The sequence below is a fragment of the Bos indicus genome, chromosome 7, assembly GCF_029378745.1.
Source record: "Bos indicus isolate NIAB-ARS_2022 breed Sahiwal x Tharparkar chromosome 7, NIAB-ARS_B.indTharparkar_mat_pri_1.0, whole genome shotgun sequence".
Classification (NCBI taxonomy): domain Eukaryota; kingdom Metazoa; phylum Chordata; class Mammalia; order Artiodactyla; family Bovidae; genus Bos; species Bos indicus.
This window is the reverse complement of record NC_091766.1, coordinates 81,996,848-82,019,831: the sequence shown is the minus strand read 5'-3', so window position 1 is coordinate 82,019,831 and position 22,984 is coordinate 81,996,848. Positions and strand designations below refer to the sequence as shown.

General features: G+C 42.2%; 1 protein-coding gene across 2 annotated transcripts in view; it reads right to left on the bottom strand.

Annotated features, from left to right (window-relative positions):
- Nucleotides 1-16,830: 16,830 nt before the first annotated feature.
- The window catches only part of ATG10 (autophagy related 10), a 259,676-nt gene continuing 253,522 nt past the window's right edge, over nt 16,831-22,984 (bottom strand). For both annotated transcript variants that reach the window (XM_019965387.2, XM_070793999.1), the window contains 3 exons: nt 18,343-18,440; nt 17,572-17,687; nt 16,831-17,253 (listed from right to left, as the gene is read on the bottom strand). In XM_019965387.2, the coding sequence (XP_019820946.2) occupies nt 17,216-17,253; nt 17,572-17,687; nt 18,343-18,440 (252 nt within the window). In that variant the 3' untranslated portion in view covers nt 16,831-17,215. The remainder of the gene's footprint in view (nt 17,254-17,571; nt 17,688-18,342; nt 18,441-22,984) is intronic.

Sequence of the window (22,984 nt, the reverse complement as noted above, 5' to 3'; positions counted from 1 at the left end):
GTCTGGTATTCCCATCTGTTGAAGAATTTTCCACAATTTGTTGTGATCCACACAAAGGCTTTGGCATAGTCAATAAAGCAGAAGTAGATGTTTTTTCTGGAAATCTCTTGCTTTTTTGATGATCCAACTGGATGTTAGCAATTTGATCTCTGGTTCCTCTGCCTTTTCTACATCCAGCTTGAACATCTGGAAGTTCATGGTTCATGTACTGCTGAAGCCTGGCTTGGAGAATTTTAAGCATTTCTTTGCTAGCATGTGAGATGAGTGCAATTGTGCAGTAGTTTGAACATTCTTTGGGATTGGAATGAAAGACGGTAGAGACGGTATTTTTTAATTGAAATTAACATAAGATGTACATGTTAATTTTGTCTGCCTGCAATTCAGGAGACCTGGGTTCCATCCCTGGGTCAGAAGGATCCCCTGGAGAAGGGAATGGCAACCCAGGAACCTGGTGGGCAACAGTCCATGGGGTTACCAAGAGTTGGATACGACTGAGTGACTAACACAGACAGTTCATGGTTGCCATTCCAGCTCTTTGTAGCGCCTCCAATTGCAGTCACTGGTTAAAAACCATTCCTAAAAGCTGACCATATGCTTCTGGATGGGTGTAACTGATCCAAACCAGAAGCCCCTGGGCCTCACTCACCTGGACTAAAAGGAGGCTGTGGAGGGCCCTGTGGTTTCACCCCAGGACTCAGTCCTAGGAATATGTAGGAGGGCGTGGCTCTGCCAGCAGGAAGCTCTACTCCAGTGGGGTGTGCAGAAATGTGGAGGAGTCAGAGGATGAAGGCCTAGAGGAACAGACAAGCACCTCCTCCAGCATCTAGCTCACGCAGCCCTGAGAAGTCAAGATGAACAAGCTTCGATGGAGTTAAGATACCCTGCAATGAAGGCTCGTGCTTGTCTCCTGGGTGCCCCAGGATGCCCTGTCCTGTGACAACTGACTGACCCATAAATCCACACAGGTGCCTCGGACCCAAATGTTTGATCTTGATGTGAGTTCTCTTTGCCTCCTGTGTAGTCCCACCATCCTACCCCTTAGTCCCCCAGCACCTTGTGATCAAAGCCCCTTCATTCTTGGATCCTCTTGAACCTGACCCTCCTGTAAGGAGAGAAATGAGGCACTAACCTTGGGTGCATATTTTAAACAATCCCAGCAGCTCTTGGCGACTCCATGGACTATACGGTCCATGCAGTTCTCCAGGCCAGAATACTAGAGTGGGTAGCCTTTCCTTTTTTTCCAGCAGATCTTCCCGACCCAGGAATCAAACCGGGGTCCCCTGCATTGCAGGTAGATTCCTTACCAGCTGAGCTACCAAGGGAAGCCCTTGGTAGAAATAGAAAAGTTAATTCTAAAATTTATATGGAAAGGCACTGGACTAGCTAAAACAACATTGAGAATGAATAACAATGAAGGAATCACAAACTGGTTTTAAGACTTAGTTTGTAGCTACAGAACTCAAGAGAGTTTGATCTTGGAGGAGGGACAGACACAGATCAGTAAACTAGGAGACTGAGTAGACTTATACAGGTATGACCAACTGATTTTTGACAGAGATACAACAGCACTTTTAAGTGGTGGACAGACAATATTTTCAGTATATGGGTGGTAGACTTTGATTAGCAAGAAAGTGGACTTACACCTAAATTTCCCACCTTACACAAAAATTAACTCAAAATGGATCATATATCTGAATATAAGAAAGCTATAAAAACTTTAGAAGGCAGAACAGTTTCATGACAGGCTTAGGTGAAGAGTTGTACAACATTATACCAAAAGCACATTCCAGAAGAATAAAACATAATTTGGTCTTCATCAAAATTAAAATATTTTGTTCTGTGAAATACCTTGTTAAAAGGATGAAAGAAACTATAGCCTGGGAAAAATATTTGCAAATCATATACCCAATAAAAGACTTGTATCCAAAATATATGAAGAACTTGCTAATCTCAAAGTAAGAAAACAATCCTATTGCAAAATGGGTGAATGAACAAACACTTCACTGAAGAGATGACAAGCACATGAAAAGATTGATATCATCTGCCATTAGAAAATGTAAATTAAAAACATGAGATATCAGAATACAAGTACCAAATGTCTAAAGTAAAAAAAATACCAATGACTGGCGAGCAACTGGATTGTTGGTAGGACTCTGAAATGGTAGTACTCTAGCAAATTTTGGCAATTTCTTAGAAGGTTAACATACAGTTGCTGCTGCTGCTGCTACTAAGTCGCTTCAGTCGTGTCCGACTCTGTGCAACCCCATAGATGGCAGCCCACCAGGCTCCCCCATCCCTGGGATTCTCCAGGCAAGAACACTGGAGTGGGTTGCCATTTCCTTCTCCAATGCATGAAGGTGAAAAGTGAAAGTGAAGTCGCTCAGTCGTGTCCGACTCTGAGCGACCCCATGGACTGCAGCCTTCCAGGCTCCTCTGCCCATGGGATTTTCCAGGCAAGAGGAGTGAAGTGGGGTGCCATCGCCTGCTTCTGTTAGGTCCAAAAAATTTCTGTCCTTTATTGAGCTCATCTTTGCATGAAATATTGCCTTGGTATCTCTAATTTTCTTGAAGAGATCTCTGGTCTTTCCCATTCTATTGTTTTCCTCTATTTCTTTGCACTGATCACTGAGGAAGGCTTTCTTATCTTTCCTTGCTATTCTTTGGAACTCTGCATTCACATGGATATATCTTTCCTTTTCTCCTTTGCCTTTTCACAGCTATTTGTAAGGCCTCCTCAGACAGCCATTTTGCTTTTTTGCATTTCTTTTTCTTGGGGATGGTCTTGATCCCTGTCTCCTGTACAATGTCACGAACCTCCATCCATAGTTCATCAGGCACTCTATTAGACCTAGTCCCTTAAATCTATTTCTTATTTCCACTGTTAATTGTAAGGGATTTGATTTAGGTCATACCTGAATGGTCTAGTGGTTTTCCCTACTTTCTTCAATTTAATTCTGAATTTGGCAATAAGGAGTTCGACCCCATGGACTGCAGCCTACCAGGCTCCTCCATCCATGGGATTTTCCAGGCAAGAGTACTGGAGTGGGGTGCCATTGCCTTCTCCGTCTTTGAATCTAGTGGTATGCTAAGTACAAAAAGCCAGTCTCAAAAGGTTACATACATATTGTATCATTTCATTTATATAAACTTCTTGAAATGACAAAATTACAGCAATAAAGAAGAGATGGGTGGTTGCCATGGATGAATGATGGGGGTAGAGTCAAACTATAAAGGGTGGCAGAAGGGAATGTGTGTGTGTGTTGATGGAACAGCTCTGTGTCCTGATTGTGGAGGTGTTCACACAAATCAATACTTGGGATGGAATTTCATAGTCCCCCAAAAGTATACATAAAAATTGATGAAATGCAAGTAAGTTCTGTAATTTAGTTAATACTATTGTAATGTCAATGTTACTGGTTTTGAAAATACACCCTTGGTTATCAAATATGCTATTAAGCTGAATTTGGGTGAAGTATACAAACTATTCTTTTTTTGCAACTTCTTGTGATTCTCAGTTACAAATTAAAATGTTTAAAAATTGTGAATAAGTAATTACTTAACTTTTGTTTCCCCTTATATTTGGTTAGCAAACTCCAAACAAATCAGAAACTGTTAATGGAAAAAGAATCTGGAGACCACGTAATCCTGTGGTCCCCAAATCCAGGACATCAGAGTCCCTAAGGCATTTGTTAGACTGTACAAATACCCCTGGTCTTCTGGGAAACAATCTTTATGGTATTTCTAGGAAAACTTGTCTTATTGACCAGCTGTCAGGCATTCTTTATGAAGCCAAGGGTGCTTTCCTCACTTACGGGGATACCACTGCTGTATTTCAGCCACCTCATAAGTCAGAAGCCCAAAAAAGATAGCTGTTAAGTATTTTTGAAACATTTTTTCCAAGTAATCAGTATAGCTGAAACCAGAAACAGTCTATCCTTTAAGATATTCCTATTGGAGATGCACCTCACAGCAAAATAATAAAGACTGCCTTACAGGTGGCTGCTTAGCAAATTGTGGAATAAATGTATACTGGGTATTTAATAAGAGTTTTAGTTGTATGCCTTATGAAAGGAAGGGGACAGTACGACACAATTGGTAACTGGGTCATACTACGTGTGTTTATAAGGAAATGTTGAAACACCAGTGTCAACTGGTAGTCTTCAAAAAACATTTAAACTGTATTAGGGAAATAATACTTGAAACATAAGTTTTTTTCCTTTTATTTTTTGATAGAGTTGAGAGACATGTTTTTTTCCTTTTATTTTTTGATAGAGTTGAGAGACAGTTTATGGTCTTATATTTCCATATAAACTGTGTTAGACTGTGTTATATTTCCATATAAACTGTGTTAAAACACCAGTTACTGATGGTCTTCAAAAAAAATTTAAACTGTATTAGGGAAATAGTACTTGAAACATTCGTTTTTTTGCTTTTATTTTTCGATGGAGTTGAGAGACAGTTCTAAATTGACAGCTACGAAAATTTGAATGTGTGTCTATATATGAATTTTCTGTGTTTCATTCAAGGTTAATGTCTTCATTTCGTTATAATAATCATGCTGTGGATAACATTCTTGGATTCTGTTTCAAGATTGTCAAAGTAGCTAACATTTCTTTATTGGTTTTACATAAAGTTGAGAAAAGAGACTAAGATCATAAATTACCATATTATAATAAAATTCACTAACAGCTACGTGTATAATCTTTATTCTAACCTATAAAATCTGTTTAAATGGATCTTGCAAGTATTAACTCACAATTCTTATGATATTATACTTGAGGGGATAGACTTGGCAGGTTGTACTAAGCATTCTTGGTTTCTAGCACAATTTCTATCCACATTATTTGGTAAAATGACGTTATGTTTATTAGTATGTGAGGAAAAGAAGTGGACTTTTTAAAGCGTATTGTCATGGTAATATCACCACAGGAGTTTTCAAGCAAAGTATTAAAACATCTAACAGTTGAATGTTTTTAAGCATACATTGTCTCATGGGGAAAATCATTTTTACAGTGATCATTTGAAGGAACCCAGTAACACTTTCACTTTTTTCCAGAAGTGACAGATAACCAGTATTTCCAAATAAGCACACGAACGGTTGCCATTTCATTCAGACTGTCATTTAAGCCTTCTTCAAAATGAGGAAGCCATACAGCCCTTAGAGCTTGAGCCAGGCTTGTGGAGCATCACTGACCTCCCCTGCTTCCCAGAGGCCCTGAAGCTTTCAAAGAGCAATTCTGACGCTAAGGAGAGCTCCTCCTGTATGAGGGAGAGGACAAAACTGTGGCCCCAGATCACTCTTCAGATAGACCCTCCAGTCAGAAGTGTCAGCTTCCTCCACACATTCCTACCAGCAATCTGCTAACTTGTGGTAATAAATTATCAACATGAATTGTCTGATCTACTCACAGTGTAGGAGTTCATTTGTTTAGCTTTCTAAACCTCTTTCACTGGAGTTAACTGGCAGCAGAACAATGGGTCATATTACCTAGCTGGGTTAAAAGTGTAGGACATGCTGAGCATACCCATATTTTCAAAGTTGAGTCTAGCTGCTGATAAATATAATGCTTCCATAACACTTTATCAACCAGCAAATGTTTAAAACTGTACAATAGTGGGCAGAGTGAGCCACATTCTAAGTAATTTTTTTTATGCCAATCACAGCTGAGAACAGTTGAGGGAAGTCTTTCTTGTTGAAACACATTTTGTCCATTAACACCTGCTTTGGAACTGACATGAAATAGATGTTTTGTCACATCTTTCTCCACCCAACAGCTTTGTGAATTTGTTTATCCAGTTTATGAGAAGATCTGTCATCTCTGGAGAAGGAAATGGCAGCCTACTCCAAGCAAACCCAATTCTTGCCTGGAAAATCCATGGACAAAGGAGCCTGGCAGGCTACAGTCCATGGGGTCGCAAAGAGTCAGGCACGATGAGCAACTGAGACTGTTGTTTCTATATAGCCTGACAGCTTCCGGTATTCTGTTTTTGTGTGAGTTTGCAGGTAAATTGGACCATACTGCCTCTCCTTTGCTTCCCAACAGATTTCAAGTATTTCCTTAGAATTTCAGTTCCAGTATATACAATAGTTGACTGTGTTCATTCTATATTTTACACATTTTCTTATGTTTATAATTAGGTAGTTTTTTCCTCCTTGTCACATTATCCTTCTTCCTCCTGCCCATGACATAACATAGGGGTGTGTGTGTGTGTGTGTGTGTGTAACAGAAGAAAGCAATTGTGAATGAGATTTATTGACCAAGAATCTTGATCTTGGATTAGATTTCAGCGGGTCTAGAAACCTCCTGAAGCTGTATGCAAAATTTTCTGATATAAATATGTACATGAGCGTATGCATACATATACACATATACACCCACACATAAATATTTTTCTGAAAAGGAGATCTATACATTTTTTCAGATTTTTTGAAGTGGTTTATTCCCAAGAAACCAACTACTGTTTAAGCTTTATAGCAATTGTTACATAATTTTCCAATTTACTCACAGCTGAGAACAGTTGTGAGAGGTTGCCTGTGGTCTGACATGATTTATGGAATGTCCCCAGTATGGGGAGGATCTGTGGATGCACGATCCAGGCTGCACACCCTGCAACCTGCACATTTCATATTAGCTCTGATGGCACCAGCTAATGTAAGCATGGAGCAGTGAGTCATTTTAAATTAAAGCTACCCAATGTTGCTGGTAAATGCAGAATCAGAGAGTATTAGGACTTCCCTGATGTTCCAGTGGTTAAGACTCTGCACTGCCAATGCGGGGGGCCTATGCGGGGGGCCTGGGTTCGATCCCTGGTCAAGTAAACTAAGATCCTACATGCCGTGCAGCGTGACCAAAAGAAAAAAAAAAGATACCCGGGAATAAAAGCAGAGGACCAAAAACCCAAAGGCACTTCAGCACCTAAGACTGATGTAAAACTTGACAGGACAGATCAAATAAAAAATGTGCAGTTTTTAAAAAAACAAATTGACACATCTGTCTTTGCTTTAAAATATTAAAGCAAATATAAAATTTTTTTAAAGGGTTAAATGAAGCAAATAGGGCAAATCTTGGTAATTGCTGATTCTGATTGATAGGTATGTTAAAATTCATTGTAATATCTTCTTTACTTTTGGGTATGATGAAATTTCCCATAATAATTTTTTTTAATGACATACACGTCCTAATTGTTTAATTGCCACAGTCTCTGGTCGTACTAGAATCAGTACAGTCAGCTCTTATAGGGGCAAAATGAAGACGTGGAGCAATCACGTGGACAGTACAGAAGTGATCAACTAACGCTAGCAGCACTGAGAAACACAGAATACATCAGGAAGAAGCAAAGCTGAGAATCCATGCATTGCAAGACTAGTTGAGAAAAATGATCAGTTCAATAATAAAAAGCACAGTAAACTAAAATAATTTTCAAAGATTTTAGGAAATGGTAAAACACAGACTGCTTTGGGGAATGTAAATTGGTATAGCCTTATTAGGCTTCCCTACCACTCAGACGGTAAAGCATCCACCCGCAATGCAGGAGACCTGGGTTCAATCCCTGGATCAGGAAGATCCCCTGGAGAAGAAATGGCAACCACTCCAGTATTCCTGCCTGGAAAATTCCAAGGAGGAATTTCTTGCCTGGTAGGCTACAGTCCCTGGGGTCACAAAGAGTCAGACATGACTGAGCGACTTCACTTTCACTTTACTGGTAAAACAGAGTAACAACATGAATCAAAAACCTAAGACATTCCACATTTTTTGATCCCTTCATTCCTTCAGTAACAGTGTAACCCAAAGAAACAGAATATGAGCAGCTATTTCTGCACACATATCTTACCTTACATTTGGAAGCTCTGGAGGGGAGGGGAAGCTTGGGATGCCCTACTGAACCCTGTAACCCTAGCAGAGGTCCTGACCATTCAGGAAATAAGTGCTCAATGAATGCAATTTAAATAAACAGTGAAGAATTAGGAACAACCTAAAAGCCCTAAAATTATTTGTCATATTTTGATATGAAAGAAATATTACTTGTTTTTTCAAAGAACATTAAATGACATGGGGAAAACGTTGCACATGAAATGATAAGTGGGAGAAATCAGGATATAAAACCATATACAGAATGATCATAATTAAATATATTTAACTAGTGCAAGAAAATATATCAATATTTTAATTGTAATATCCCTGGGTGATAAACACAAGTATGTTTTAAATTTTCTCCTTCAAATTTTTCTGCAACTTCCAAATTATCCATAAAAACTAAATTTTTTTTTTTTTTTTAATGAATGTTTAGTTTTGCATTTTCTGGATACGTAAGTGTCCACTGCAATACAAAAAGAGCCCAGGTCTTCTTCGATCATTTCCAATCCAAGTTCCCACTCTCCACCTCTGAGGTACCCCTCTTACAAGTTTGGTGAGTGTCCTTCTACACCATTTTAATGTTTTTAGATACACAGAGTATATATGTACTACAGAACATGTGTGGTGTTAGTGTATTTTTGATATAGTGTTAAGTTGCATGCCTAGTTAGCATCTAGTTTTTGTCTTCTGTTTTAACGCAACAATCCATGGAAATTGCCCATTTTGATATATGGAGATGAATTCACTCTACTTAACTACTGTACACTGTGTGTGTGTGCTAAGTCGCTCAGTCGTGTCTGACTCTTTGGGACCCTATGGATTGTAGCCTGCCAGGCTCCTCTTTAGGACTCTATGTACTGTAGCCTGCCAGGCTCTTCTGCCCATGGAATTCTCCAGGCTACTGGAGTATTCAAGGATACTGGAGTGGGTTGCCATGCTCTCCTCCAGGGGACATTCCTGATCCAGGATTGAACCTGTGTCTCTTACATCTCCTGTATTGGCAGGCGGGTTCTTTACCCCTAGCGCCACCTGAGAAGCCCCACTGTACACTATCACATTTTATTTAACCATTTCCCTATCAATATGCAGGAAAGGGGACTTCTTGAGTGGCCCAGCAGTTAAGACTTCACCTTCCAATGCAGGGGGTGCGGGTTCAATCCCTGGTCGGGGAGTTAAGATCCCACATGCCTCGCTCTCCTCCCCCAAAAGGAGTGAATTTGTTTTAAAAAAACAAAAACAAGATAAAACATTCAGGAAAGGGCTTGGGTAGAATCTGCTCTCTGAATCTGAATCTGCTGAAGGAAAGGGCTGCAAAAACCTCATCCCACTCTGCTGCTGGTAACAAGAGAAAGAAAGCTCAAAGGACAGAGTGGGTAGTAGTTCCCAGGAGCAAAGCAGATCCAGTCCTCAGCGTCTGCATGAAGGGCACCATGCGAAGCTTCCCCTGGGCACAGTGGTCACCCACACACACAACCATTCCACAAATACTTATGGAGTACCATGGGCTTTCCTGATGGGCTCAGGTGGTAAAGAACCTGCCTGAAATGCAGGAGACATGGATTCGATCCCTGGGTTGGGGAGATTCCCCTGGAGTAGGAAATGGCAACCCACTCCAGTACTCTTGCCTGGAGAATCCCCATGGACAGAGGAGCCTGGTGGGCTACAGTCCATAGGGGTGCAAAGAGTCAGACATAAAGTGACTTAGCACGCATGCACCATACTAGGGCTTCTCCAGTGGCTCAGGGGTAAGGAATCCCATGGCAATGCAGGAGACGTGGCAGAAGCTGTGGGTTCGATCCCTCGGTTGGCCACATTCCCTGGAGAAGGAAATGGCAACCCACTCCAGTGTTTTTGCCTGGGAAATCCCATCAGTGACTAAACAACCACCACCACCATACTAAGCCCTGAAGATCTGGCATGAACATGTAAATACCAATGCACCAAACACTGTCAATATACTGAACTATGATTTTCTGTTAAGCCTGCTTTAACTTCTGTCTCATAGTTGTAACTATGAGATTGTATGGTATTTGAAAAGCTTTAAAGTAACCCCAGAAGTCACCACCTAGCCACAGATTTTATTTTCATGTAAAGTTTATGTGAATGTACAGATACATGTGCGTTTCTAGTTTGCGTTAGTAATTTACAAAATGGGACTTGGTGATCTCTAAAATCATTTTTCAGCTCTGTCTAGAATACAAGGTATTTGCAATAGGGCCATTTTATCACTAGATGTCGCTATTGACAACACAAAAGTTAAAAAAAGCAAGAGCTTTACAGAACTGCTTTAAAGAACACACTATGAAATATCAATAACCTCAGATATGCAGATAACACCACCCTTACGGCAGAAAGTGAAGAGGAACTAAAGAGCCTCTTGATGAAAGTGAAAGAGGAGAGTGAAAAAGTTGGCTTAAAGCTCAACATTCAGAAAACGAAGATCATGGCATCCGGTCCCATCACTTCATGGGAAGTAGATGGGGAAACAGTGGAAACAGTGTCAGACTTTATTCTGGGGGGCTCCAAAGTCACTGCAGATGGTGATTGAAGCCATGAAATTAAAAGACGCTTACTCTTTGGAAGGAAAGTTATAATCAACCTAGATAGCATATTCAAAAGCAGAGACATTACTTTGCCAACAAAGGTCCGTCTAGTCAAGGCTATGGTTTTTCCAGTGGTCATGTATGGATGTGAGAGTTGGACTGTGAAGAAAGCTGAGCGCTGAAGAATTGATGCTTTTGAACTGTGGTGTTGGAGAAGACTCTTGAGAGTCCCTTGGACTGCAAGGAGATCCAACCAGTCCATTCTGAAGGAGATCAGTCCTGGGTGTTCTTTGGAAGGAATGATGCTAAAGCTGAAACTCCAGTACTTTGGCCACCTCATGCGAAGAGTTGACTCAATGGAAAAGACTCTGATCCTAGGAGGGACTGGGGGCAGGAGGAGAAGGGGATGACAGAGGATGAGATGGCTGGATGGCATCACCGACTCGATGGACGTGAGTTTGAGTGAACTCCAGGAGTTGGTGATGGACAGGGAGGCCTGCTGCTGAGTCACTTCAGTCGTGTCCGACTCTGTGCGACCCCGTAGACGGCAGCCCACCAGGATCTGCCGTCCCTGGGATTCTCCAGGCAAGAACACTGGAGTGGGTTGCCATTTCCTTCTCCAATGCATGAGAGCGAAAAGTGAAAGTGAAGTCACTCAGTCGTGTCCATCCCTCAGCGACCCCATGGACTGCAGCCTTCCAGGCTCCTCCATCCATGGGATTCTCCAGGCAGAAGTACTGAGGTGGGGTGCCTGGCGTGCTGCAATTCATGGGGTTACAAAGAGTCAGACACTACTGAGCGACTGAACTGAACTGATGAGATTTAAGATTTAAAAATGTGAAAGCACTTTTATAGACAAATCCTATAAAAATCTATAAGGGACCCTTCAGGAACCTATGTGCATATCAAAGTAGTGCCCATGGCATCATACCCCAGTGCCATGGGCAAGCTAATATTTAAGTATTTACTATACCTGCTGCGATTCATGGGGTCACAAAGAGTCGGACACGACTGAGCACTGAACTGAACTGAACTGAACTGATACCTTCTAAAGCAACTTTTAGCAACTTACAGATCAGCCATATAAGAAGGGAAGCAGAGGTCTTAGAATTAGAAGGGAGCTTATTTGTCCACAAATTTTCAAATAAAATCTCCAGTCTGCTCCCTGGAGTTACAGCTATATTTACATCAAAACTAGCACACACACACACACAAGCACAGATTTTCTACGCATCTAGTTGAAATCAAAGTTCACAAAACAGTGATACCCTCACTGTGTGTAATGTACTTTTTCTCCATGTATTTGTGAAATAATAAAAAATATATATTAGCCTCTGCCCCCAGGATCCTGGCACAGATCTTCTAAAATTCTTGAAATTTCCCAAGTGGTGAAAGTTTGAAGAGCATCTTTTGTCCCAATATTTGGTCTCTGCCGCAGTTCCTGACACAGGGCTCCTAAATGTCTTGGAATTTCCTAGGTGATAGGAGTGGCTTTGTGCTAATGGTTGACTCTTGGTTGAATAGCTTCAGGAAGGGAGCTTCTTGATTACCAGGAAGACCAATCCCTAATTAAAAGCTTGGAACTTTCAGCCCCACCATCCATCATCTGGGAAAGGGAAAAGGGCTAGAAGTGGAGTTAATGATTGATCATGCTTATGTGATGTAGGCTCCACAAAAATTCCAAAGGTTCATGGTTCAGAGAGCTTCCAGGTTGGTGAACACATCTATATATGGCAAGAGGGTGGTGCACCCCAGCTCCATGGGGACAGGAATTCCTACACTTGGAATCCTGCTGGACCTCACCTGAGCAGCTTTTCATCTGTATCCTTTATTATGTTTTGTTATATAACAAACTGATAAGGATAAGTGTTTTTGTGAGCACTGTGAGTCATTACAGCAAATTATTGAAACCCAAGGAGGAAGTCATGGGAACCCTGACATATAGCTGGTCAGTTAGAAATATAGGTGACAATCTGGGACTTGCAACTGTCTCAAGTGGGGCAGTTTTGTGAGACTGAACATTTAACCTGGAGGAGCTGTTACTAACTTATGGTAGATGGTATGAAAACTGAACCGAAATGGAGAACACGTAGCTGGTGTTGCAGACATGTCCGATGTGTGGAAAACCCACATCTAGTGTCAGATGTTCTGTGAGTCTGATAGTATTGTGACAGTAAAGGAAACACAGGGACTGCTTTTCTTTGACATATTCTGTTTCATAAAAAATACTGGTCATAAACCAATAAACTGGTTTTACTTGATCTAATACCCTTCTTTCCATTTAATATGTTAGGAAGCAGAGGCTCAGAGAGGTGCAGTGTGTTGCCCCCAGTAACACAGTAAGCCAGAACTCAAACTTTTCAGGATACTGGCAGGTTTTGCTTTGAAAGGTGTTAGGCAAAAATCAAAGATCATCCTTGACATATTCCTAGCCCTTTCCGCACTCTTGTATCTTCTAAAGTCTGTGGGCCAGTACCTGCTGGTGAAAAATCTGACAAAGTGTACGTGTGATTAGTCATTTTAAAAATACAAGTACTTTTAAAAATACAAATGTGATTACTTTAACTGCTCTACTTGAATTCCCTCAGCAGCTCTTTGTGGTTTTCAGGCCAAATACAAATCATCGGTGTGTCAATAAAGGCTCCTCCAGACCTGGCCCCAGTCCTGCTTGCCAGGTCTCTCTTTACCACTTCCCCACATGTACCTTCAAGGTCTTTCTTTCCTCCATTCTTGACCTGGCTAAATCGTAAGTTTTTCACAACTCTACTTATATTCTTTTTCTGCGAATCTTCCAGAGGCTTGCTTTCCACACCTCTGCCACAGCCTGCATCCTACCATCCCTGTGTTGCCCTCGTTTGTCTTCTCCACTGGACTGGGCATTCGTCTGAGCCGAGTCAAGGCTCTGCATTTGCTACCCTGTCACCTAGCCTAGGGCTCAGCACATAAGAGGAATTCAGTAAGTATCTGCCCAAGCGAATATCCCCATATTCTTAAATTTCAATCCCCCCAAAACTCCAACTCACTGGAGTATCAGCTCTCTGAATTATGTAAAAGCTAGTTTTGACAATGCAGATCTCCATTTCCTAATACACTGAGAGTATTAAGAAAAACTTAAACTGTGGAAAATTCTGAAAGAGATGGAAATACCAGAGCACCTGACCTGCCTCTTGAGAAACCTGTATGCAGGTCAGGAAGCAACAGTTAGAACTGGACATGGAACAACAGCCTGGTTCCAAATAGGAAAAGGAGTACATGAAGGCTATATATTGTCACCCTGCTTATTTAACTTCTATGCAGAGTACATCATGAGAAACGCTGGACTGGAAGAAGCACAAGCTAGAATCAAGATTGCCAGGAGAAATATCAATAACCTCAGATATGCAGATGACACCACCCTTATGGCAGAAAGTGAAGAGGGACTAAAAAGCCTCTTGATGAAAGTGAAAGTGGAGAGTGAAAAAGTTGGCTTAAAGCTCAACATTCAGAAAACGAAGATCATGGCATCTGGTCCCTTCACTTCATGGGAAGTAGATGGGGAAACAGTGGAAACAGTGTCAGACTTTATTTTTCTGGGTTCCAAAATCACTGCAGATGGTGACTGCAGCCATGAAATTAAAAGACGCTTACTCCTTGGAGACCAACCTAGATAGCATATTCAAAAGCAGAGACATTACTTTGCCAACAAAGGTCTGTCTAGTCAAGGCTATGGTTTTTCCAGTGGTCATGTATGGATGTGAGAGTTGGACTGTGAAGAAAGCTGAGCACTGAAGAACTGATGCTTTTGAACTGTGGTGTTGGAGAAGACTCTTGAGAGTCCCTTGGACTGCAAGGAGATCCAACCAGTCCATTCTGAAGGAGATCAGCCCTGGGATTTCTTTGGAAGGAATGATGCTGAAGCTGAAACTCCAGTACTTTGGCCACCTCATGTGAAGAGTTGACTCAGTGGAAAAGACTCTGATGCTGGGAGGGACTGGGGGCAGGAGGAGAAGGGGACGACAGAGGATGAGATGGCTGGATAGCATCACTGACTCGATGGATGTGAGTCTGAGTGAACTCCGGGAGTTGGTGATGGACAGGGAGGCCTGGCGTGCTGCGATTCGTGGGGTGGCAAAGAGTCGGACACGACTGAGCGACTGAACTGAACTGATACCTATCCAGGGAGAAATGGATGCAAAAACTCACTTCTGATTTTTTTTTCCCTCTTTATCTTACACATTTTGGATGCAGTGTGGTAGTTTCTTTTTCTTTTTTTGTAATCTGTAGCTTGTAGGCTAGTACCTGATGATCAGCACAGCCTCTTGCCCTTCAATGGTCACTCAAAGAAAAAGCCCACCTACTTGGGTCCCCAGACTGACAGCATGCCCTGGATCACCTACAGGGCAGATAGCAACTCTTCTGTGCATGCCATTTTACAACATACCCCCCAAAATTGGCTCAGTAAGTTACTTACTATCCATCAATCAGAGTGAAAAGGAGACAATTACAAGCTTCTATGACTAAGTACAGTGATAGCAAAGGAGGAAGTCCCCCAGTGGGGGCTTTTGGGGTCAGACATGGTTTTGTAAAGAGTGAATCACATGGAGCAGGTTGAGAATCAGGTAGAAATATGGGGAAGGAAGCACTTCCAGGTGGGAACCAGCATAAGCAATGGTCAGACAGGCTATGGGCAGAGAAGGCGTGCCTGATCACCTGCCTGGGAAGGAGTCAGGCCAGAACTGAGGTGGGAGGGAGCAGGTATGATGCCTCAATAGGCTGATTATCCCCTGTTCACATGACTCCACAAGGCACTGAGTTGGTTACAAAGCACATTAGACATACTTACCATTTTGATCTTTGTGCCCTTGTTAGGTGAGTGGAGTTGATACTATGGACTTTAAAAAAGAAGTGGTAACAGACTAAAAGAGATTAAGAAAATTAGCTCAAGCAATGCAGCTAGTAGCAAACCAACCTCACCATTCAGCTCTCTAGAATTCTCCCAATTTCACAGACCCAAGAGTTGGGTGGGCCTCACAAGTCACATGGCTGAGCTTCCTCATGGTGCATATGAAGAATGTGAGGATCAGAGAGGTGAAAGGGGTTTACTAAGATCACACAGAAGTGGAGTTTAGGAGACTGGCTTGCAGCAGCTGTAACCAGTCTTGTTGCTGACTGAAGGAGCTCTGCCTTCATATTAGCTGGACAGGAAACCCTTAGGGAAAAAATTCTCATATTACAGAGAAAGAACTGTTACTTTGACAAAACATTTTTCTAATTTTATGACTGTTGGGATAACAGTCTGTTATTTTACTGCATTCTTTTTAAAAAGGTAATTTTTATCAACCAAAAATTAAAAGTTTAAGTGAAAAAATTCTGAAAAGAAATAGAACTGCTTGAGGAGAAGGACCTGAGGAGGGTGGTCTCCACAGCCTTAGAGGAGCTCTTCAGAACTTTTTTCTGCCAGTGATGAATTTTCAGATCTTTATCAGAGAAAAAACATTTTAAATTAAAAAAAAAAAAAAGAAACTACACACTGCTCCCAAGCTGACAGACTACTATCACCTCAGAATCTGTTCACAAAGGACAACTAATATTTCCAGATGAGTACATCATCCACAGGACACATTATTACATTTTTTTTTTTTTTTTTACCCCAGAAATGACATGGCTTGAGAAATGACTTGCTAAGAAATCTGTGTTTACATTAGGGAGAGTGGGGAGGAAAAATCCCTTGCAGAAGTTGAAAAGATGTTAAGTGGTAAATACCAAAATGCCCAGCAAGCATGTAAGCAGGCTCTCATACCAGCATGAATATGTGCAGCTCAGCGTTTTAAAATTTACTTTTAGCTTTTCCAGCAATTTGAATTAACCCCTTCTCTACTTCTGCTCCCTGCCTGAGAGTGCAGCCCTTAACCTAGAGACTAACGGGGATGGCAGGGCCTCTGTGATTCGCCAGCAGATAATCCCCTCATGCTAACTGCTCCCCGAAAGTGGGCTGCCTCTCCAGGTGCCTCCTAGACTCCTTGCTAGCCAGTCTCTTGGGTGAGACCTGGACAATGTTAGGAAGTAAGTCTAGCTTGAAGTCCAGTTATGTGCACAGAACTGGAAAAGGCCTATTGGGAGACCAAAACAATACAGATAAATGCGGCTCAAAAGTTACATCCAGAGCAGAACTTCTTCAGGAGCAGGTACCTCAGAATCACCTGGAGGGGCAGTTCCAGCGGGTGGCAGTGCCTGTAGTTGAGAAAGATCCTCAAATGACTCTAAAGTGTGTCCCTCACTGACAGGCACTAATCTAGTTGCTCTAAAGAGGTGATTATGTTTTTCTCTTAGTTTAAGACCTTAGCAAGTTAAAACGAAAAACGAAACAGCAACCCCAAACCAAACTTTACAGGGTTCATCTTAATACCTTACTGACTATTAAACTTATTGACAGATTAGTGAATGACAATCAATTATAAGAAAGGTGACCATTTAATGAATAGTTGCTTAATACTTTCCCATACTTTCTCACACACTAAGGCTCTCATGTGTTTCTCACAGCGACCTTATGAGGTATCTTGTTATTCTCAAATCAAAGATGAAGAGAATGAGCCTCAGAGACATCAGAGAAGAACCTGGAAGTGCCCTGATGATGTCATTGTTTCTATTACTGAGCTAGAGCCCTTTTTGGCTATTTTTAGTAATTTGTGTCTTTGCAGTGTTTCTTCTAAACATAGAGCATATCAGTTGCTGCAGACATTTACTTCCAAGGGGAAAAAAATCCACGTCAGAGTCTCGGTGAGCTGAAATCTCACACCATATCGGCCCCATTAAAACCAGGGCCAGCCGCATAAACTCTCAGTGTTCTTCTAAGCTTTTTCGCTCAATAGAAGAATCTGAAGAACAAGAACAAAAGCCAAGAAAATGAAAGAAGGTTAACTGAGCAGTAAAGACTTGTTTCAAGAATATAAATTCTAAAATAAAACCACTCAGCTCTGTGGTTGGGTGAGTGTTACTATAGGAAAGTCAAGAGCTTCCTAAATGAGTGGACGCTGGTTGGTTGGAAAACTAGACAAACAAGTCAGCGTCCAGTCTGTCAGAGATGAAAGCAGACTTAATAAATGCTGGGGCCAGCAGGGGCGACATAGCCAAATGCAAAAGAGGCTCCAGGATCTTTGCAACAGGAAACGTGGAGCGCAGGCTTCTCTTTTTACCTTGTCCATCGACGTTGCCTTCATCCTGAGAGGCTGCTGTGGCGTAACTCAGAGGAACATTCAGCCCAACAGCTGGCCCTACCATGCTCAGCCACGACGTGATGTAGTTGACATTCCTGGGAAGTAAGTGAAACACAGAAAACTCTGTTTCCATTGTGCTTGTTTGAGTGGTAGAAAATCATTTACTAACAATCAGAGAAATGAGGCTTTCTTCAAAGAAGTGTGCTGGTCACTTGGAATCTCAGCATTTCCCAATGCCAATTTGTTGCTTGACAGGGACTTGGGGGCCAAAGAGGCTGAGGAGCCCCCACTAAAGCAGCTTAAGGGAGGGGGGGTCAAGGCACTGATGCTCTTGACTTTCCTCAATGATTCCAGTTTGACCCAGCTGACAGCATTAGCTAAGGTAGCAGAGTACAGTGGTGAAGAGTATGGCTCGGAGGCAAGAGTGCCTGGGTTCCCACCCCAGGTTCCACCACTCAACAAGATATGTGACCTTGGTTATTTAGGCCCTCTGTACGTTAGCCTCCTCCTCTGTAAACCAGGTAAAATAATAGTACTTAGCTCACAGGGGTGTTATAGAAATCCAGTGTGTTAATATATCTGAAATACTTAGAACAATGCCTAGAACACAGTAAAAAAATTCAATAAATGTTAGCCATTATTATTATGACAAAGAATATTTCTTTTTTAGTTTAGCTTTTAGAATCACATAAAAAGATTTACACTTTTAAAATAAGACTGAAGCCAATGTATCTTGATGATATTTCTTACCTATTGATTTTTTGAGAATTCTTTAACACAGGAGTCATGAATTCACTCGTCTTGCAGGGATGAAGTACAAAAAAGGGTTGTCCAAGTATTGGATGCTCCTGGAAGAATCAGAGTTGGCCCAGGATTGCTGGCGTGAATTACTTTGAAAAAGTTAAAACCCACACTCAGGTCTACTCCTTTAAGATAAAAGTTTATTTTAAATTTCAAATTATTAAAATATAAATTTTAAATTATTAAATTAAGATATAGACTGATTCCTATTTTAAAATATAATTCATAACACAAACATGAGAAAAAGGTTGGTGAGAAGAAATCATTTACTGATAGAGGACGGCACTCAATACAAACTGCAGATACACTTTATCTTGTTCTTTAGCTGGTGTTTCCTTTGGCCTATAATTATTCTTCAGCTTTAACTCAAGGATGTCCATGAAGTTCAGGAGTCTGACCATTTGAACAATGCATTTCATTCACCTGTTTGTCAATGGTTCAGTTCAGTTCAGTCGCTCAGTCATGTTTGACTCTTTGTGACCCCATGGACTGTAGCATGCCAGGCCTCCCTGTCCATCACCAACTCACAGAGTTTACTCAAACTCATGTCCATTGAGTCAGTGATGCCATCCAACCATCTCATCCTCTGTCGTCCCCTTCTCCTCCCACCTTCAATCTTTCCCAGCATCAGGGTCTTTTCAAATGAGTCATTTCTTCGCATCAGATGGCCAAAGTATTGGAGTTTCAGCTTCAGCAACAGTCAGTGGTAAGGGAACCAAAATCATTCGCATATTTTCTTTCTTTTTCTAAATGAGTATTTTGATTGCACTGAGTCTTCATTGCTGCATGCAGGCTTTCTCTAGCTGCGGCAAGTGGGGGCTACTCTTCATCTCAGTGTACAGGCTTGTCACTGCAGGCTTCTCTTGTGGAACGCAGTCTTGAGAGCTTGCAGGCTTCAGTAGCTGTGGCACACAGGCTTAGTTGCCCCACAACATGTAGAACCTTCCTGTACTAGAGATCAAACCCATGTCCCCTGAATTGGCAGGCATATTCTTAACCACGGGGCCACTAGGGAAGTCCTCACATATTTTCTTACATACATTTTGTCAACATGTTAATTCTTTCAGGCCTAACTGCATCCAGGCACATGACTAGTGAGTAGACAGAGTAGAGGAGAGGGTGGAAGAGGGGAATGACTGGCACTATTTAAATTGTAGGCTTCCCTGGTGGCTCAGATGGTAAAGAATCTGCCTGCAATGCAGGAGACCCAAGTTCGATCTCCAGGTTGGGAAGATCCTCTGGAGAAGGGAATGGCAACCCACTCCAGTATTCTTGCCTAGGAAACCCCATGGACAAAGGAGCCTAATGGGCTACGATCCACGGGGTCACAAAGAGTTGGACACAACTGAGCAACTAACACCTTCATTTAAATTGTACTGCTCTTGTCTGTCTCTCTCTTTCCCTTAGTCTCTCTGCTTATCTATGTCTCTCCTTTTGTCTCTCCCAAGCTTATGGAGCTGTTTCTATGAGTTCCAAGTCCATAAGACAGAACTCCACTGCCTTTATAAGAGAATGATTGGATATAAGATACAGGTCAGACTGCGAGCAGACTAGGGATGTAGACATCATTTGGTAAGCAATGGGGATCCCGAGATGGTTGCTATGTGGTGAGTGATCTATGCATAAATTCAACCAACTTGAAAACAGTTTTTGTTGATAAATTTATCAGTTGTTTACATTGTGCATTAGCCATTATGCCAGAGACCACAAACTCCAATACTGTTATGATCTGAATGTTTGGTTCCCACAAATTCATATGTTGAAACCCTAATGTGCAATGGTAGGAGGAGGTAGGGTCTTTGGGAAGTGCTTAGGTCATGAAAGTGAGGGTCAAGAGCCCTCAAGATGAGATGAATGCCCTTATAAAAGAGGCTTCAGAGGGCTGGCCTGTCCTCTTCTGCCATGTGAGCACACAGTGAGCAATCTGCAAGCTGGAAAAGGGCCTGATGATGGAGGGCTGGAGATCTCAACCTGGTCTCAGACTTCCAGCCTCGAGAACTGTTGTATATCAACTACCTGAGATGTGATATTTTGCTATAGCAGCCCAAACAGACTAAGACAACCACCCATGAAGACCAGGAAGGTGACCCGAAGGGGAAAGGCAGTTAAATGCACCAGCAGGTGACAAGGGCCACGTGGACCTGGAGAGCGTGCCCCGCCAAGCTTGAGCTTGCTGCTCTGCTCCGGCCAGTTGTGCCAGGTGGAACGCGCGCTTGGTCTTCCCAGGTCTTCCCACTTGTCAAAATAACCTAGACACCAGATTTTTATGTAAAACCTCCTAAATTTAAATACTGGCACCATTTGTTAAAAATATGGTGCAGGCCAAATAAAACAAGCCCGTAGGCTGGATTTGGACTGAGGGCTGCCTGGCTTCTTCCCTTGGCTTCTTCTCTCCTCAGCCAGTCCGAGGAGAAGTTGAACTCAGAGCTGTCGATGGGAAGAATTACATCTTACATCCTCCACTATGTCTGTGCACAAGTGAACACCCTATCCACAATAAATAGGAGGTACAGCTCCACGTGTATGGGTGACCTTGGGTGTGAAGAGATGAGTGTAAGTGTGTGTGGGGTGGGGGGGGACAGGGCTGAGTTATTCATTGCGAGTAGGCTGGAGTATGAGTATGTCTCCCTAAAGGGGCCACTTCCAGATATCTCTGCCCAGGGTCCTGATTTATATACAGAGCTCGAGCCTCCACTCTCTTGCTCTCTCCTACCTCTCATTCCTGTTTCTAACCTGACACTGTGACCACAGCCCAGATATGTTATGCTTAGAACCAAGTCCTCATGTCCAATTTGATTCTGGCTCCCCTTACTAGCCTTCAACTAATATTTATTAATTCATCACATATCTAGTGATCGTCACTTACATACCTGCCAGGAATAGTTCTGGATCTATCAATAGTTACAGAGATCACTCTAAGATAAACCAAGTCCCTGACCCCATGGAACTTACGTTCCAGTGCAGGAGATAGCCAGTAAACACATAGAACAAATAAGTAAATAGGATAATCTAGATAATAATACGGAGAAGGCAATGGCACCCCACTCCAGTACTCTTGCCTGGAAAATCCCATGGACGGAGGAGCCTGGAAGGCTGCAGTCCATGGGGTCGCTGAAGGTCGCACACGACTAAGGGACTTCATTTTCATTTTCACGCATTGGAGAAGGAAATGGCAACCCACTCCAGTGTTCTTGCCTGGAGAATCCCAGGGACAGCGGAGCCTGATGGGCTGCCGTCTATGGGGTCGCACAGAGTTGGACACGACTGAAGTGACTTAGCAGCAGCAGATAATAATAAATGCTATGAATAAAACAAAGCAAGGTAATACAACTTTGGTGGTAATAATTCAGATTTGGTGAAAGGGAAGGCCTTACTGAAGAGGTGATCTTTAAACAGAAATCAGGAAGAAATCAGCAAGAAAAATCCAACTGTGCAGAGAAACTGGACAAATGCAGAGACCATAAAGGGAAATGAGTACAGGAAATGTGCCGAGGAAATGTGAAAGAATTTTAGAATTATTCTGAACTAAAAATAATTGCTGTTTATAGAGCTGGGATTTAAAAGGCTAAATTTAGTCTAAATCCTTCTTGGATTACTTGTATAGTAACCAATGGAAGAAATGAAAACCTGTAACCAAATCTGTGAAGACATGTTCACCTTCCTTAATAAAATGAAACCAAGACCTCTAAGGATAGCGCTGCATGGAACACTCATAAAGCAGAGAATCAGCTTGATCATGCAGTCTCCACTCCTCCAGGATGCATTCCCCACTTGGCAGCTCTTGATTATCATGGCCACTCCATGGGGAAACTCTCCAACTTAAACACTTGAGCCCAAGCTTCATGTAGGTGAGGTAGAATGGACTAGTCAAACAAGACTCTACTGAAAGCCTGGGAATACTGAAAGGGTAACAAACACACAGAACAACAGGGCTCTAAAAGATCCAGAGTGTTATAATATCAGGGCTTCCCTGATAGCTCAGTTGGTAAAGAATCCGCCTGCAATGCAGGAGACCCCAGTTAGATTCCTGGGTCAGGAAGATCCGCTGGAGAAGGAATAGGCTACCCACTCCAGTATTCTTGGGCTTCCCTTGTGGTTCAGCTGGTAAAGAATCTGCCCGCAATGTGGGAGACCTGGGTTTGATCCCTGGGTTGGGAAGATCCCCTGGAGAAGGGAAAGGTACCCAGTCCAGTAATCTGGCCTGGAGAATTCCATGGACTATATAGTCCATGGGGTCACAAAGAGTCAGACACGACTGAGCGACTTTCACTTTCACAGGCCCATTTGAAGCATGGGGGACACTAGGAAGAGATCTTGGCTGGGCTCTCCCTTTCTGGCCTGCATGGTGGATGGAAGCACTCACAATCACTATGCAAGAGTGTCCTCCAAAAATCTTAACCATCCATGGTTCAGTCTCCTTGAGGAGCTGGAAACTCTCATGAATCATGGCTTCATCACATACACAAGACCTTGCCTCTTCCTTATAATAGGTCTGTGGCATAACCTTTATAAAATCTCCAAAGAATAACCATATCAGTATATAAGACATCTCTAAGAGATACAGAAACAATTAAAGTTCAGAGGGTCATTT